The sequence below is a fragment of the Bidens hawaiensis genome, unplaced genomic scaffold, assembly GCF_021521415.1.
Source record: "Bidens hawaiensis isolate Kalapana, Puna unplaced genomic scaffold, B.hawaiensis_p1.1 tig00050034_1, whole genome shotgun sequence".
Classification (NCBI taxonomy): domain Eukaryota; kingdom Viridiplantae; phylum Streptophyta; class Magnoliopsida; order Asterales; family Asteraceae; genus Bidens; species Bidens hawaiensis.
In genome coordinates, this window is record NW_027506139.1 from 17,809 (window position 1) to 36,770 (window position 18,962).

At 35.3% G+C, this 18,962-nt stretch overlaps 1 protein-coding gene and 1 pseudogene across 2 annotated transcripts; one reads left to right on the forward strand and one right to left on the reverse strand.

Moving 5' to 3' along the window:
• The first annotated feature begins 6,147 nt into the window (after nucleotides 1–6,147).
• On the forward strand, nucleotides 6,148–8,114 carry LOC143616852 (protein BASIC PENTACYSTEINE3 pseudogene; annotated as a pseudogene). Its single transcript, XR_013150733.1, has 2 exons — nucleotides 6,148–6,257; nucleotides 7,248–8,114. The product of XR_013150733.1 is annotated as a protein BASIC PENTACYSTEINE3 pseudogene (transcript).
• A 3,226-nt stretch (nucleotides 8,115–11,340) lies between these two features.
• LOC143616858 (importin beta-like SAD2) lies at nucleotides 11,341–18,712 on the reverse strand. The gene is made up of 21 exons (XM_077089565.1): nucleotides 18,515–18,712; nucleotides 17,118–17,253; nucleotides 16,951–17,038; nucleotides 16,729–16,878; nucleotides 16,503–16,665; nucleotides 16,217–16,401; nucleotides 15,974–16,147; nucleotides 15,763–15,908; nucleotides 15,563–15,686; nucleotides 15,290–15,470; nucleotides 15,032–15,191; nucleotides 14,924–14,965; nucleotides 13,465–13,583; nucleotides 13,196–13,397; nucleotides 12,993–13,124; nucleotides 12,816–12,919; nucleotides 12,556–12,735; nucleotides 12,194–12,473; nucleotides 11,938–12,116; nucleotides 11,721–11,847; nucleotides 11,341–11,641 (listed from the first exon to the last, which is right to left on the reverse strand). The coding sequence occupies exons 1-21, from the start codon at nucleotides 18,602–18,604 to the stop codon at nucleotides 11,487–11,489; spliced, it is 3,117 nt and encodes a 1,038-aa protein (XP_076945680.1). The 5' UTR covers nucleotides 18,605–18,712; the 3' UTR covers nucleotides 11,341–11,486.
• Between the last annotated feature and the right edge of the window lie 250 nt (nucleotides 18,713–18,962).

Consider the following 18,962-nt stretch of genomic DNA (forward strand, 5'->3'; position numbering starts at 1 on the left):
TAAGGATGAAAGAAAGCGGTTTCAGGAGAATGCTCGCCGGAAAAGATGAGAATTCGCCGGAAATCGCTTAAAAGAAAAAGAAGAGTGAAGTGAAGATAATGGACGAAATACACCCTCTCCACCTTATATACTCATCGCAATGAATGCGATGAATTTAATGCGGATGAGAGAGAAAGCGTAGGAGCAATGACACGGCGACACGTGGATAAAGCAAGCTGGCAACAGATGTCAGAATGGCGCGTGCCATGAAACTCGCGCCCACGCACCTGAAAAAGCGTTTAGATTGACCACATGCTGTCACGTCGTCATAACTTCCTGCACATCCTGAAACCATCAGAAGACGCCAACGTCCTTTCAACCGTTTGGACTGTCCTTATCCTTTCACCAACCCTCCGAATTTCAAAAAGATTCAAAAAGATTCAAAAATAAGAGGGAATATACCACCTTACCTTGGAAAGCAAGAAACCATAAGACAAGTGCGGGTACAGTGTCAAGGCGAAACCCTTCACATACTTAGCACTTGCAGGGAACTGAAGCCAAGAAGATCGATCTTATGGGCCATGCTTGCGGAAAGAGAAATAACACCCCCGCATGGATGAAACGTTGCGAACTAGATTGTTTGAAGCTTCAAGGTGGAATTGGTTGTTTAACATAACTGATCACTATGTCTAAAACTAGCAAAACCTCGTGGAGAATCTACACAAGTGAAACTCAACGCTCCCGACTTGCGAAGAGGTTACACACCTACCCGCATCATACCCAAAGATCAGGCAGAAAAGTCGGGAATTTTCTACAAGTGACATTAGGAAAACTGCGGGAAGAATCCCCACGGAGAACCTTAAAAAACGAAAACCCCTTTTTAAAGCCCCTTTCTTAAAGTCCAAAAGTTCCCCTCATTAACAATTCATGAGAAGAACAATGGACTGGGGGGACTTGAAGAGGTAGGTTCCCGCAAAGCCCAGTTGGACCCACAAGACTCACCTTGAAGAGGTACGTCCACGCAAAGACCAACTGGATCCGCAGGACCCACCATGCTCAGAGAGATGAAGACCTTACACGCAGCAAGCCAGGTGTCCCCGCAGGAAAGCCTCCCTTGGTACAGTACCCTGCCTGTTCCCGCAGCTGTGGGTACAAGCCAAGAAGGAAGGCTACCCGCACTAACAGTAAGGCTACACGCATAAGTCACTAACTCTTAATACTTCAGTAATGTCACCTGAAGAAGGGATAAGCAGGGCGGGAATATTCCCGCCCAAAAGAGCCAGTCCGTACGCTTCTAGAAGATCTTTTGTACTATACCTACCAAGGTATGGACAAATAGACAAGATCTGACAAAAGCAACCCATTAACCAATTCAAGGGTGACAGCTCACTGACAATAGTACGAGGAGGAGCACGCTCCACTACAAAATGTCACTATCAGCCGCTGCCTACCCACCAACTCCCATCATGGCACGAACGTAGCCCATAGTTGGTGGAAAAGGAATATTATATACAGCTGGCCGTACCTGCTTGGAAACCTACCTTCGGCTGTAAATACTCCAACACCCTGGAACGGTATCATCATCTTCTCTCTAGCTATTTCTCTATATACACTTATATTTAGAGCAACCTAGACTGATTCTCACGCCGGAGGGTGGTCACAAGGAGGAACCCCCCCCCCCCTTCTCAGTGACGAGCTTACGGTGTCTGTTTTGCAGGTTGAGAAGAATAGCTATCTTTGCCGGACCTAACCCTTGTGGGAAACATCTATTTAACCCTAAGATAATCCTTAATCTGTCGGGGTCACTTAGTGTTTCTTCAATTACCTTTATGTTACGAGATAGAGAAGTTATAAATTCCTAATGAGACCCAGGCATAAGGGTGCGAATGAGCCGAGCCCGAGCTAGACTAGGCTCGAGCTCGGCTCGAGAATGGCTCGTTTACTATTTCTTAATTAATTTGTATATATTTATAAATATTTTTATATTTTTTTCAATTATCATTTTATATATAACATAATATATATTATTTAGTTATTTATTCATAATATTATATAGATTAATTAATACTTATAATATATATAAAAATATATATTATAAAAATAATATTAATGACATGTTAGTTTAAGCTCGCGAGTTGGCTCGAGCTCGATTAGTAAAGCTCGGACTTAGGCTCGTTTAAGCTTGGCTCGATCGAGTTTTTTACGAGTCGATCTCGAATAACTCGACTCGTTTGCACCTCTATCCGGGCTCAAAGAAACTATTTAAAGAAATTATCAGTAAAAAAACATAAAAAAGAAAAACACAATACCATAAGGCAAATATAAGGAACACAAAAACAAAACTATAAACAATATAGGTAATTAAATAGAGGAGAAAAGAAAAGAAAAGAAAGTTAGTACAATCTACGAAGGTCATTCCTCTATTGGTGGGATGGTTAAGGTATGAAATAGAATGTCTGTGTTCAAATCTTTTAAAAGACAAAATTTAGTCGTTCAAAAAAAAATGATACCACCCAGGAAGAATGACACAAAGGTGAAGGTAAGTAGAAGATACGTTTTTTTTTAAATCTCTAGCATTTATCCTACGTCTGCAAGAATCTTATAACAGATCTCTCGTGAAGATAAAAGTCTAACAAATCATGCTTAATCTGCTCATCTAGATCAGTTTGTTTCCATGCTTTTTAATGGGTGTAAATGTTACAATATCTTCGATTCATCCAAGTTGTTTCTTGGATCCGGTTTTGATCGAAAATAAAAGATTCCCATAACTTCTTGGACCTAAAACTGTAGCACATGACCCGACCATTGATGTAATGTTCTGCTTGTGAAAGTTCATTGATTATGAGCTACTGTTTGGTCCCATTTTAACTCATTAGAAGTTACTATGATGAGAAGACCGTATGTTTGCCATTCATGGTTGGCTTTAAGGACCGGCGATGTGGGTGTTCGTCCGGGACACATTTTTTAGGAACAATTTGTTTAATAAAATTCCCAATGTTATATAGATATAATACCTGAACACTTATAATTTTGCTATTTTTATATTTTATACCCACTTTTTTTTTCAAAATTACATAAATACTTATAGGTCCTTTAAAAATTGAAAGACAACCATTACTTTTAATTAATCAATAAGTGTTAAATATATATAGAAAAATGAAATGAATAGGGGGGATAACAACAACGCCGACTTCGAACACCATCAATCGTGGTAGCATCTGCAGAAAGGGGTTTCTGAAATTGTAGTTATTGAAATCTTATTTACGATCCACGATGTTCCAAGAAAGACTTAGCGGGTTGACGATGATAGCTATCGAGAACGGAATATTGGAGAGCATAAACTAGGAAGAGTTGATTCATCAAATTGCTATCAAGAATGTTATGAGAGATTGACAAATTGTTATGTTTATTTGCATAACTTTAATCATCCTTTAAAAAAATATTATTAACATTATTTAGTACGTTAAGGTATAAGAGACATAATTTTTCCTGCTCAACCGTGGCACGTAAATTCTCAAAGTCAGCCTTGTTTACCAAATTCTTAGGTTTTACATTTATAAAATAACCATGCACGTTTGCTGTTCTTGTATTTGACTAATTTAGAGTTTATAAATTCAAAAAGAATTCTATAAATTAATGTGTCTCGTCGTTTAACACGTTGGCAACACCTACAACTATTTCTATAAACTTTTTCCAGTCAGTTCATTTTATTCACTAACCTTCTTACGTTTCCACATTGTCATTCATTACTTTTATATATATTTCTTGTAACAAATTTATTTACTTTAATTACTAATTTAACTTTTAATCATATAAATAAATATAATACAAGTATACAACTAAGGATAAAACAAAATATTACAGAATATATTGAAATGTTATATAGTTGAACTAGCACAATGTGTTAATGACTTTGGTGATGAAGATAATTTAGACGGACAACTCCTTGAAATGAACTAAAGGGGAAACCATTCAATTTCTACAAAAGTGAAAGAGGTATCAAACCTGTTTGTCTTGTCACATACGATGTAAATAGTAGGGATGTAAACGAACAAAATGTTCAACGAACAATTCATGAATCATGAATCGTTCGACGGGAAGTTACTTTATGTTAGTTCGTTTAATAAATGAACCAACATGAACAAAAAATTACGTTCGATTAGTAAAACAAACGAACATGAACCGAGCCCCCGTTCCTTCGATTGTGCCCGTGAACGTTCGTTAATGTGTTCATGAGCGTTCGTTCATGTTCGTTTGTATATGTTGTTCATAAAAGTTATTTATGCATTTATTTATTATATCTAAACATGTTATATTATTTAATTTATTACCCCTAAAATATCACAGGAAACCATATTCTCGCATTATTCCCATTTCCTTTCTCATTACTTACACTAACGAATACATCGATCTCAATCTCTAGGCTCCACCGATTTTAATTGTGTTTGTGTTAATGAATCGTTCGTTTCGTGAACACGTTCATTTCCTTAATGAACGAACACGACTATAAAATCTCGTTTGGTAAGTGTTCATGAGCAAAAATATTTCTTTAACACACGAACATGAACAAAGACTTGCTCATGTCCATTCTATTCGTTTACAGCCCTAATAAATACATCACTCCAAAAACGTTTATTTCACGCTTCCTGGGTTTAATAATTCTTTATTAAATGGACCGTAACTAAGTCAGGAAGAAATCACCCAAGAGCCCAATGGACTTACATTTGAAGCCATCCTCAAACAAGTCCAACAACATTACAACCCAAACGAATGATGATACGTATAGCCAGTGGCTACAAGCCCACAATGTCCAAAGTTAGGCAAGTTAATTACCAAAATCCGTAGTACGTCTAATAATTCATCATTAAAGAGAGATTTACAACAATCATATAAATATTTCTGACTTTTTTCTATAACTAGTATATCAAGCAGTTATGCAATTATCCATTCCATTCTTTTTATGTCTACTACTACATCGTTAAAGTTACTTATTGCAAGTGGGATATGTAGTTGTTGTTTAGGAGTGTTTATGGTTCGGTTTGAGGTTAAAACGGAACCCAAAACTACAACTTCGGTTTTCAAATTTTAAAAACCACTCGTTTTGGTTTTTTGGATGAGTCTTTGGTTTGGGTTCAGTTCGGTTTTGATTTTTTTATTTAAGATTAAAAGTTTTGGGCTGAAAAAGTTTGGCCCAAAATATTAAATTTGGGCCCAAATCAATTTGTTAAATAATAACTTGTTGACATGTCATTTAAATTTGGGCCAAAATCACATACGTGGTTTTAGGTGACAGTTTTCCCTGATTTGAAGAATTCTTTAGCCGTTAAAAGTTGATTTCTTTTCGAAGCTACTTTTATCTGCTCTTCCATTTCCAAGATTTTTATTTTATTGTTTTGAATTGTCTATTCTCTGATGACTTCCATTCGTTTGCTCTTATCTTGAGTTAAATATGTAAAACCAAGTTTCTTAATTGCGAATTAGAAATAAATACACAAAAACATTTACATCTATCACAAATTACTAAAATGTTTTATATGAATATAAGTGTAATTACATGTTTAAATTGTTACTGAGTCACTAGATATTACTTGTATTCGTAAATGAGCGTAAAATGGGTTGACCTGAACACGACACAAATTTAAATATATTGGATTAGGGTTGAAGAATCTTAACACGCCAACCCATCAACCCAAACACATATAAACCATCTACCCGCCAATCCAACACGATCAGGACTAGAGGTGGCAAATAAATCAGTTAACCGAACCAACCTGAAAATCAAACCGAGACTGAACCGATTATGTAGAAACCGGTTTGGAACCGATTAAAACCGTAGGTTCAGAGCCATTTTGTAACTTTCTCCACCAAAATCAGGAAAAAACATGTCAAAACCCGAACCGAAATTGATCATAACTCGGTCAAGAAACCGATAACCAAAACCAAAACCAATTATAAACCGATTTTGACTTTTGTTGACCAAATTAAACCAGTTTCAACTCAAACAGATTTTAAATTTTAAACTGGTTTATGCACTTCTAATTAGGACCCCTAATTTAAACGAAAAAAAATGAAACTAAAAAAAGAATTAATTAAATTGAAATAATTTAACACATGGAAACAAAAGACAATAACATCTCAACATCTCAAGACAATAACATTTCAACTTTGGTCGTTGAGATCTGGATTTGGATTTGATCTCCATTTTAAGCACTCCTTTTTTCTTTCTTCTCTCTCCTCTCACCTGAAAAACAAAAATACCACTTTTACCCCCACATCTCGTAAGTCTCTCTCTCTCTCTCCATCTAAAATATTTAACTTATTATTATTAGTAGTAGTATAATTAATATTAATATTATTACATTTTATGCAACTTTTTTTTTAATTTTCTTCATCTGAAAATATTTCTAATTGTTTCAACCTTGTTTGATTTTTTCTTCAGTTATTATAATCAATGTTAATAATTAATATGTTATATAGTTTTTGTTTATGGATCTGTTTGATCCATCACCATTTATGCCAGATCTATCTTCCTAAATGTTGAAATATTATTATTTTTAATATCCTAGATATGTTTGTTAATTGCATCACCATGTTCATACTAGATCTTAGAAAATGTGTGGTTTTGGGTAAATTTGATGGGTTTCACAAGAATGTGCATGGTTCGGTTCGGTTTGTTTGTTGACCGAATTAATTAATTGGTTACCGGTTAATTTTGTTCTGTTTATTCGGTTAGTTCTTCGGTTTTCGGTATGGTCAATTTTGGTTGAAAACCAAAATCAAATTTGTGTTAAAAAATTATTTAGAAATACATGACATGGATGTATAAATACATTTAATGACGATATAAATACATGAAATAGATATATAAATATATGTGTGTATATATATATATATGAAATTGCGATATTAAAATATGAATGGTTTGGTTCGGTTCGGTTAACTGGATGTACATAAAAAAACCGATGACTGATTTTTGGTTAATTTGGTTTTCCGTTTGGTTTCGTCAATTTTTAGTTTGTTAATGTTAACCCCTAGTTGTGCGTTTCCCGTGAAGCTGTGGAGCTATTTAGTCAGGTTCAACGATCATGCATTGTAATTTATGACAAGATCTATAAATGTTTTCAAAAACTTGATTTTGTTATTCAAAAAGGGTTGACGGGCGGCGTAGCTTGTTGCCAGTTTGTCTTCGATTTGAACGGAAATGTTAATATTATATAATGGGTTGAATCACAAATTTTGATAATGTTGTGTTTTGGTTGCATATGTAGTATTGATGGATAATGATGATGATGGATTGAGTATTCGAAATTGGGGGTATTATGAACCTCCTTCATTCAAAGAACATCTTGGATTGCAGTTAATGTCTCCGTTAGCCGACCATCGAGACTCGAAACCATTCGTATCTTCCATGGAAAACCCGAACGCCGTCAGTTACCATCACCAGCCGCTGATATCGTCGCATTACATGCGAGATAGCTGGATGCAAAGAGAAAGACTTATTCATATGTATCCCGGAAACTCTAACTTTGATCTTGGTCATGACACCTCCGCTTCAGGTTCAGGTAATGTGATGCAGCCGATAGAATCGGATCTCGGAATGAATTTAGACGACCTTGGTGGCGATGACAATGATAATAATGATAATGACAATGACAATGACGGTGATACTGGCGTCGAGTGTCCACCGAAGAAAAGACCAAGATCGGTGGGGAAGAAACCGAAGAAAGTTAAAGAAAGCGGAAACCAAACGGGGCAACGAGCAAAGGTTATGAGATGGAACTTGGACATGGTCATAAACGGTATCGAAATGGACATAACGGGGATCCCGATACCCGTATGTTCGTGTACGGGAACACCTCAGCCGTGTTACCGATGGGGGTCAGGCGGGTGGCAGTCGGCTTGTTGCACCACCACCATTTCAATGTACCCGTTGCCGATGAGCACCAAGCGGCGCGGCGCGAGGATTGCTGGGAGGAAAATGAGTCAGGGTGCTTTTAAGAAGGTGTTGGAGAAGTTGGCTTCTGATGGTTATGATTTTGCTAATGCAATTGATTTGAATAGTCATTGGGCTAAACATGGTACTAATAAGTTTGTAACAATTAGATGAACATTTGGGGTTTCAGTTTCATATTTTGTTTTCTTCCATTTATGCAAAAGAAGTATATTTGTTGTTTGACTCTTTTAACAGTAAATTTAAATCAAAAGAAACACTTTTAAGAAAGAGTATTGGATTTTAATAATTTAATTTTTTGTCATTTGGTCAGTATTAATTTTAGTTTAAGAAATTTCTTAGGTTAATTTCGACTTTTACTGAGACTTTTCTTCACGAGAGCTAACGCGGTTAATTTTAGGACAAAATATGTAATTTTTTCAAGTTAATGGGGACAAACGTATAATGTAATTAAACTTGAAAACTCACCACCGTCACCACGACCGCTGCCGCCACGCCACCCCACTATCACCTGTATATGAACGGAGAGTTTGAAAATTTATGTAGTTATTATTAATTAATAGAATATATTAGTTATGAAAAAATGAATAAATAATACATATTATATGAAGTTTTAATTAAAAAATATATAAAAATAATTTTAAAATTTTAAATATATAAAATTGATTAAATATATAAAAATAATTTTAAAATTTTAAAATTTTAAAATTTTGTGGGGTTTATTTAAACCCACTTTCGAATTCAAATTTGAAGAAACACATCGAAAAACCGTATTGCAAGGCGTTGAAAAAGAACGTCGATTCGCAACAAACGCAAATGGATAGTGAAGGCGGAATATTTACATACCAAATTGATCGAGTTCAAGATCGTATGGCGAAGTTTGTGATTCAAGAAGCTTTGCCGTTTAGCCACTTCGACAACCCTCGCTTAACCGCCATGATTCGAGATACGCTTCAACCACAATACACTCACGTAAGTCGTCATACTCTTAAACGTTATTGTTTAAAATTGTGGAAGAAGGCCAAAGAGGTACTAATTGCATATTTTGAAAATATAAATACGGGAATAAACTTAACTAGTGATGTTTGGTCGGCTCCACATGGTCTACCCGAATCTTATCTTTGTGTCACCGCTCATTGGGTAGACCCGTCATCGTGGGAAATGATGAAACGCACCATTGCTTTCGAACTCTTTGAGTATCCACATACGGGAGATAATTTGTTTGAAATTTTAGATTATGTTATAAAAACTTATAAACTAGAAAATAGAATATTTTCAATGGCATTTGATAACGCGTCGAATAATACATCGGCGGTTGATAAATTAAAATTAAAATATACGCCGATTTGCAATGGTGTATTTTTTCACTCAAGGTGTGTTGCACATATCATTAACTTAATCGTGCAAGACGGACTTGCTTCGGATGAGGTTACATCGGTTATAAACGATTTTAGACTAATGATACATGAAGTTTTTAAGAAAAGTAAAAAAAGACAAATGGAATATAGAAAATTTTGTAAAGATACGGGAAGAAAAGCTTTGGAGCTAATTGGGATGTACCTCATCGATGGAATTCCACTTGCATAATGTTTCAAAGTGCTTTGGAACAAAGAGAAACTTTACAAATGTTTCATTCTAGTCTTGCCGAGAATGATTTGGCAATCCCCTTTTCAAATGAGAAATGGGAAATTATCAATGACTTATCGACTTTTCTTGAAGTTTTTAAAACATCAACTACGAAACTATCGGGAACGTATTATCCGACAAGTCCCTTGGTTCTTTCGGAGTTATTTTTAATGGTTAACAATCTTAAAGAATTTGAAAATAAAAGTCCAATGTTTTCAAACATCATATTACCAATGAAGTTTAAATTAAAAAAATACTTTCTTGAATTGCCACCGGTTTTTACTTGCGCCGCCGCTTTAAACCCAATGTTAAATGTTACGGGGGTTGAATGTGTGATAGACGAAATTTTTTCAGCCTTAGATATGCATGAAGTTGACCCAAACTTTTCAACAGAGACAAAAAATTATTTTAACTTGAATTTTAAATTTATGTATGACTTTTATTTAAATAAATATGGGTCAAACATACCATGCCTATGCCGGGGGGGTCTTCATCAAGTTCAAGTGCTACTAGAGTACGAGATCCCATGATTAGCCTTATGAACACCGTTCGCAACGTAACGGCTAAAAAACAAAGGGGTAACACCCCTTCAAGCGAACTAGGAAGGTATAGTGCAAATGATTACTCTACCGGTTTATCCGAAGAGGAATATGGCACTTTTGATGTTTTGGCTTGGTGGAAGGTAAAGGAAACCGAGTTTCCGATTCTTGCCACCATGGCCCGTGATTTACTAACCGTCCAAGCTTCTACGGTAGCTTCGGAATCCGCTTTTTCTCTTAGTGGCAGGGTAATATCGGTGAGAAGAACAAGACTAAATTCGGAGTCGGTGGAGATGTGCATTTGCTTAAAGGATCACTTGGACTCAATCGATCGTATTCAACACGTAAACACTCTAGAAGATGAAACACCACTTGATGTTCGAGTGCACGACGAACAAGAAGGCATTTCTACAAGTAATTCCGAGGAAGAAGTCGCCGCTCAATAATTACGACGAACAAGAAGGCTTTTCTAGAAATAATATGTCACAACTTTATATTTATAAGTTTAATGTTTTGTTAGTTTGTTTTTGAAGATTTTAAAACATGTAACCTTTTTTTTTGAACTTCTTAAAGTAAATAAAATGAATTTTATGTTAATTGTTTTTTTTATTTTTCATGTTATACAAATACGAATCGTAGTTTAGAATCCAAATCGCAAACGAAAAACGAAAAAAAAAAAAAATTTTTTACACTGTAACCGGTTGGAGTACAGGAACCGGTTTAGGAACCGGTAAGAACCGGTTAGATAGGTTAAGGGTCCGAGGGTGGGAGAACCGGTTCGGTTCCCTAACCGGTTCGATCCTGGACCCGGTTTAAAATGGGGTTTTGAATATAGGAACCGGTTAGGAACCGGTTCCGGTTCCTATTCCCAAACCGTTTTGAACATCTCTAGCTGAGCTCAAGCTTAAAAACTACTCACATGGTAAGCTAGAGCTTTAAAAATAGAGATAGAAGCGAGCCGAGCTCGAGTTCTATGTATATTAAACGAGCAGGCTCAGCTCGGCTCATTTTCACCCTTAGTTGGAGAAGAAAAGTAAACATTGGTTCTAATAAACAGAAGTTTTATTTTACCTCATCAGCTTGAAGAAATGACATTTTTGTTCTAAAATTAACTGGGTTAGTCTCCGTTAGAAAAAGGTACAATAAAGACCAATATCGCAAAAGCTGGGATTAACATAGAGAATTTCCTAGGTTGAGATTATTGCCGGCCAAAACGCAAAATTTAGATATTTAAAATAATCTAATATCCCTTTAATAAAACAACAAAATTTTGTACAGTCTGTCAACAAACATGGAGCATGAAAAATGGCAATGAAATGAGAATAAAAATGAATGAAGGATACTTCAAACAAAATTTTGTATAACAAATATTATATAACACAAGACAACAATCACGAGGCTACCGACGTCTTCTCGAGTTTTTCTTTCTCGATTACCGCTCTTCTTTGATCAGCATGTTGTGCGACTCCATTAGCTAATGCTTGATAACGGAAGTCGAGTGTTTGAGTGAGATTCTGGAATCTAGTTGGATCAGATGTTTGGATAACTACAGATTCATAAACAAAATTAATGTTAATAAAACAATACACTAAAAGGTTTATAAAATAATAAAATAAATAAACTACCTTTCACAGTATCAACAAAGAGAATAAATGGGTCCACGTCATCGATAGGCGAATGTAAGTCTTCGTCATCGCTAAAGTCGTCATCTGAGTCGTCATTGTAGTCATCGGTTGACCTGAATACCCTTACCTGAAAACAAGTAGTTACATGTTACATCATTACATCACTAAACAAAGTAACAGAAATAACTGAACTATTAGTCTATAATAATTAACAAACCTGTTCACCGAGCTTTTGAAATCTCGAGCTATTAGCTTCATCACCATCTTCATCATCAAATCCCATTTCCTTATCCGACCCGTCATCATCGGTTTGCGAACCACCATTCATCTCGTCGTCATCGGTATTATCATCATCTTCGTCGTCATCGTCATCCTCAGGTGCTTTCTTCTCCGCTTCTGTTCATTTTATAATTATATAACTTAATCGAAAAACATAAAAGTGTATTCATAAACTGGTAGTAAAAAGTAAAAACCTGCTAGTTGATCCTTGTAGGCAACAAGCAGATCAAGTGTCGCTTTAAAAACACGCTCTAACGCTTCCAGTGGCAACTGATCAGTAGAGAGCGAAAGCATAGAAGTCAACCCCAAACAACAAATTTTCTTATCGGTTTCCCTCTTGAAATTCACCCGCACGCCATTCTTTTTAGTTTGTTGCAGCATTTGAAACCAAAGGTTAAAGATCTCGGTAGCCACACCGAGCTTTTGCAGTATATTGAGTGTCAAAGATGGATTGTAGTATAACGCATCAGCAATCTGCACGAAAACTCCCACATTATCATTAACCAAACAAAAAAACATATTTAAAAAGAAAAAGATAACGCCAGATTTAACTTACAACTTCCATCAAAAGGCATTTTAAAAACGGGCGTTCGGTTCGGTGCAACCGTTCAACTGTGATTCTAATAAATGGTTCGACCCACTGGTCGACCTGACCCCTGCAGTGTTGCAACACTACTGATATAAGCTTCGGTGCAGGTTCAATGTCATTGTCTTCCATGTTTTTGTCATTCATTATCTGGAATAAAAGTTATTTAAGTATGCAGGCATAGAGAGAATAATCTTTTAATTTTTAAATAAAAAGTAAAAAAATTATACATTTGAAAGCATAGTCCATAAACTTTGTTGGTAGTCAGGCTCCTTGCATGTTAGATAGTGCACCGTACTTCGGGATATGTAGTTGTCCAAAGGAACAAGAATATCTACAAAAAGAATAATAATAATTAAATTTAAAATATTAAAATGTGAAGAAAGAATATCAAGTTATCAACATACTTGGAAAAAAATCAATAGCCCATTCAGCAAGAGCTTCCATTAATAATGGCCAAAGACTCCACATATCCATGGATATTGTTGGTGAGAAAAAGGTCATGTATGATACAATTTCCAAAACTTCTTCAAATACCTCTGCAAGAAAACTTATGTTTACACTACAAGAAAATGAAAATTAAAAAAGTAAAAAAAAAAAAAAAGGTTACCTTGACCATCGGTAGTAAGCATTCGACGCATGATTGGAAGTAAAGTTGGCTCGAAATGAGCAAAAAGGTGAGGAAGCTGGCTAACTGATTCAAGAATGGTGCTAATAGCACGTAAGCATCCAACGGCTGCTAATGCACCGGGATCATCAGCTTCAACATCATCAGCTTCAGCTGTGTTGATACACTTCCAAAATGTAGCAGCCTGTAGCGATAAAACGTTAGTGTGCGAATAAAGAAGATAAAAAAAGATTTATATAAAAATGCATCACCAGATTCTGGCATAAGCCGACAGCGTATGGTGCCATCTCCTCACCAAACTTGTCAACGATAGTCTCAAGTGTGAACACCAAATCTTCGTTTTCCACTTCGTTCATAAGCTTTAAAAATTCTGAAAAAAAAAACAATGTGGAAATTAAATAATGAATTAGTTACGCGAATGGTCTTTGTGATTTGCCCATATTGCACGTATAGTCCCGAATTTTTTAAAAGTTACAAGTATAGTCCTTACTGTTCACTCAATTGTAACACAAATGACCTTTGGAGTGGATGAATATTAACTTTTCTGTTAAATTTGATAAAACTGTTCACTCAATTGTAACACAGATGGCCTTTGGAGTGGATGAATACTAACTTTTCTGTTAAATTTGAAAAAAAGACCAAAGTATCCTTGTGTAAGAAGATGGAAGGGACCCACTTAATAATATAACATGTATATTCAGGTTTCTTTATTTTACTATATAAGGACCATCCGTTTCAATAAAAATTTAAGATCTCGCATAATTGATATTTTTAGTGACATTGGTATTTTGGTCATTTCTTTGAGATCAACAGAAATTCAACCATCTGTGTTACGGCTGAGTGAACAGCAGGGACGATACTGAGAATTTTAAAAAAGTGGAGACTACGCATGCAACACAAGTTGGGCTGTAAGCGAACCAAAAGTCCGGCGAATGTCTGGCAAACTGTTCGGCGGGAACTTCGTTTATGTTTGTCCGTTTAATAAATAAACGAACATGAACAAAAAAATCCATTCGGTAAGCTTAAAAAACGAACACGAACATAGGCCGCATTCGTTCAATAGTGTTCGTGAATGTTCGGTATTGTGTTCATTTACGTCCGTCCGGTTATGTGACTTATGTCCGTCCGGTTAGGTTCATGTTTAAATATTCTACTATTAATATTTTTATTTATTTGTTTTACTATGTAAACTGTTAAGTTTTTTTTTTTTGTGTGGATATTTTGGGTGTAATTCCAAATTTGTGTGGATTTATGATTATTATGCTCGAATTAATATGTAATCGTTTATTTAGTTTTGACTGTTAGTGTCGTTTCCGTTCGTTTGCTAGGGCCAGTTAGGTTTGTTTATGTTTGTCTGTCCGTTAGTGTCCTGTTACATCTGATAGTGTTCATTAGTGTCCATTTGTGTTCGTTTACAATATTAACGAAAGGACACAAACGAACATGAATAAGCTAAATTCCTTAATGAACAAACACGGACACGAATTTTCGTTTGAAAGAGTGTTCATGAACCGTCCGCTTGTCTGACAAAAGCTTAAAAGACAAACATGAACTAGGTCTCGTTCGGTTTGGTTCATTTACAGCCATAAACATGAGCAAACTACAGGAACTAATAATCCTATATGTGTAATTAACTACAACATAATTAAATAAACATATCTGAGATAGGAATAAATATAAAATTATAAATAGATATGGGTAGTTACATACCGTCAAGTAGTTGTGGAAGTAAAGGCCTAATTTCATCAAGATCTGTAAAATATTATACAAATATAAAAATGCATTGTCATTAAACAAACCTTATTTGATGTGTGTTACCTGTGCAGGCTTCAACGAAAGATCGCAATCCAAAAACAGAATCCACACGCACTGGAAGCTCCGGGTCCCGCATTCCAGCAACAACGCTTTGTAATGCTTTGCGAAAATTATTCGGGTCCGAGAATTTAATATGAGCATATTGCCCTGCAACCCATGCAGCCTAACATTCAAAAAGAATCATTTTAGTATCAAGTTTTTAACTTTATATTCTTGTCAAAGAATAAATAATATTGAATAATGAAGTTCAGTTTACTTTACCTTTGCTCTGATATGGCCCATTGGGTTGTTGAACTCAGGAAAAACATGTTGCACTAGCATGGGCTCGAGCTGAGATTTATACGGTTCAAGACGTTTCAGTTTATCACTCAGAGTTCCAATTGCAAGAAGTGCACCATCCTTTTGTCTGTAAGGTTTAACCTCAATCGGTGCTTGCTGGTATCTGATTAAAGAATAACATATTACAAAATTAATAGAATTCTGCATAGAAAATAAGATATATAATATATAGAAGATAAAACTTACAAGACATACCTATTAAAAATCTCCACAATGAATAATATGAACTTTTGAAGATTTTCTTTTCCACGTTTTCTCACCAACTCGGTCACAAAGTCCACTGCTGCAGTCCTAGAACTGTACAGATCTTCAATAATATCTACAAAAAACAAATTGTTAGACAAAATAAATACTGACAGCCAGATAATAAAAATATTGATGACTCAGTGACTCACCATAACCCTTTCTCACATACTCGTGTGGATCTTCTTCCCAAAGCTTTTGGTCATTGTCATTGAAGCACATAAGTGGAAATATTATCTCAAAAAGAACCACATCAAGCCTCGTTTGAAGCAGACCATATGTAGTACTCTTTGAAAGACTGCATGCAAATTTATTGAATTTACTACAACATAATTAAATGTAAATCAAAAATATTATAATTACCTATTAGCCAAATACTGCAAACTCAGGTTAATGAATCTGTCAGGTAAGTAACCACCAACGCGGACCGCATTTAACAAATTCAGATGGCATTCCAAAATTTTCCCAGCATAGTTTTTCTGAAAGTGCTGTGCAAAAGCTTTGCTTTCAGGGTTTTGCAATTTTAAATCCCCAAATCTGCAGCAAAGAAAAGTTAACTTTACATAGTCAAAATGTCAAAACTTCAAAAACGTTTAAAAAACTCACCGAGTATAGAGACGATTCAATATATGAGCAGTCCACTTTTTCACCTTCCACCATCCCCATGACTTACGTAACTCTGGGTCAACGGGTTGGCCCTCTAATGGAACGGGTCGCTCCAATATGTTTAAGAAAAGTACCATCCAGGCATTGAATACATTTAGATCATACAATTTCTTTGGAATCTCAAGCTGAACAACGTCATATAAAAAATTTCTTACATTAAAAGGGCACAAATTAGTACGTGACATTAAGAGATTAAGAAACTGAATACTTTAATAAAGTAACTTACATAAATGGAAGACCAGAATATTTTGCAGATGAGCTTAATCAAATCTGCAACTTCTATTGATGGATTTCCTACCTGAACAAGCCTGCTAAAAATGTTGAGTAAATGAGGAAATGTCTCCTCAACAACATGATGAAATGGCGTTCTCTCCTCGTCTGACTTAAACCTATATATAGCAAGCCATTAGACATTGATAAAAGCCCAAAAGATTTTAAATAACAGAACTTACTCGTATTTTCTAGCAATAATTCGTAGCACAAACAGAGCACCATAAACTTGCTGGTCCTGTAAATTATGTGTCACCCACTGCAAAAGGCCTGGCCATTGTTCAGGATAATCTGCATGTATAATTGTCTTGAGACACTCACCTAACTGTGCCCTGTAATAAACAGAATCGGTGGTTTATTATACAATGAGCAAAAGAAACAATAGCTAAAGCAACCGTGTTTACCTCAACAACGCAGGAACTTGTGCTAGAAAAACAAGAATATTTTGCCTCACCAAGTCTTTATCACTCGGTGAAATCTTGGATTGTTCCTCTACAAAACACAGTTCATTATGTAAATTTGTTGGATCCATTAGTAAACTGTCATGTGATTGTATGGCATTATGAAGTACCTGGATCAAGAGGTGACCAATTTTGTGCTATAAAGTTCTTAAAATGAATACTGGCAACCTGCCGCACTGCCAAATCACAGTTTCCATCCACAATAATCTGTAGCAGTCTCACCAGATGCTGAGGAGTATACTGAAACTGAAAAAAAAATCATGTTCACATTAACAGTTCAATTCATAACGAAACATAATCAATGTTGTAAAAATCAGTATTAGTCGTCATTTAATCGCTAATTGGTGAGTGATCAATGCAATTTCAGCTAATCAAACCTAATAATCGCTGGTCATCAAATCCGGTTCAAGTCGGCCCCATTCGCTCAAATTTCGGTCAAAATCAGTCAAAATTGGTCAAAATATTTGAAATATAGTTATTATTCCAATCCGATTAATAAGTTTGGAAAATTATATATAAAAGTTTGAAAAAACTTGTGTGTGAGTGTGTATAATTTTGAAAATTTACATACAGAAATCCAATCCGATAACCCTCACCCGACTAGCACCAAAACGTTCAAATTTGTTCAAAATCAGCCAATTTTCGGTCAAAAATGGTCAAAATCTTCAAAGTATTTGAGAAATTATAACTATTAATCCAATCCGATTAAAAGTTTGAAAAATTATTAATAAAACTTTGAAAATTTTTGTGGTGTGTGTGTGTATATATAATTTTGAAACTTTACAAGTAAAATTCCAATCCGATTAATCCTGATCAATAGCTAGTCACTAGTCAGTACCTCCACCGCTTAACTATCCCCTAGCGAGTTCTACAACACCTAACATAATTCGTGACAATCAAGTCAAAATCAACTCAGAAAACGCACTTATGATTAGCAATTAATAATCACTAGTCGGTCAAATCCGGTCCAAATCAGCCCGAATCATTCAAATCTCAGTCAAAATCGTTCAATTTGTGTGTGTGTGTGTGTATAATTTTGAAAATTTCCATATAAAATTCCAATCCGATGGCGCCTTACTAGCGCCTACCGAGTTCTACAACACCTAACATAATTCGTGATAATCAGGTCAAAATTAACTCAGCAAACGCAATTATGATTAGCAATTAATAATCACTAGTCGGTCAAATCCGGTCCAAATCAGCCCGAACCGTTCAAATTTCAGTCAAAATCGTTCAATTTTTGTGTATGTGTGTATATATATAATTTTGAAAATCTACATATAAAATTCCAATCCGATAGCGCCTAACGAGTTCTACAACACCGAACATAACTCGTGAAAATTAGGTCAAAATCAGCTCAGCAAACACAATTATGAACGAAACCGCAATAAAACAGTTGCACGGATACAAAATCATAACTAATAACTAATAATAATAATACTAATAATAACTAATTAAGCATAAACGAAGCATAATCAATGAATAATAATAATAATAATAATAATACCGTAGTGAGAGTGTCTTCAGCGGCTTTGCGTTCGGCAGGATTAGGACTAAGTGCTGCATTCAGAACAACGGCTAGAGATTGAAGATCCATAGATTGCAATCGGAAATGGTTATTATTATTATTATTATTATTATTATTATTATTAAGTTGAAGGTGTTGATCTAGGGTTTAAAGAAGAAAGTGGATGAGCTACTACTGTATTAAATTTATATTAATATCATTAGGGTTTAGAGGTGACAGTAACAGTAACAGTAACAGTAACAGTAAGCAGACTATTTTTGTTGGTTAATGTCTTGAAGGCCCAGGGCGGCAGGTAGCAGCCACTACACGTTGTTTTCGTGTGTACTCAAAAGAATATTTAGCGACCCGAGTCGAGCCAAGTCTGAGCTCGGCTCATTTAACTTATACAGAGCTTAAGTTTGGATAGTTTTGATATCTATTTCTAAAG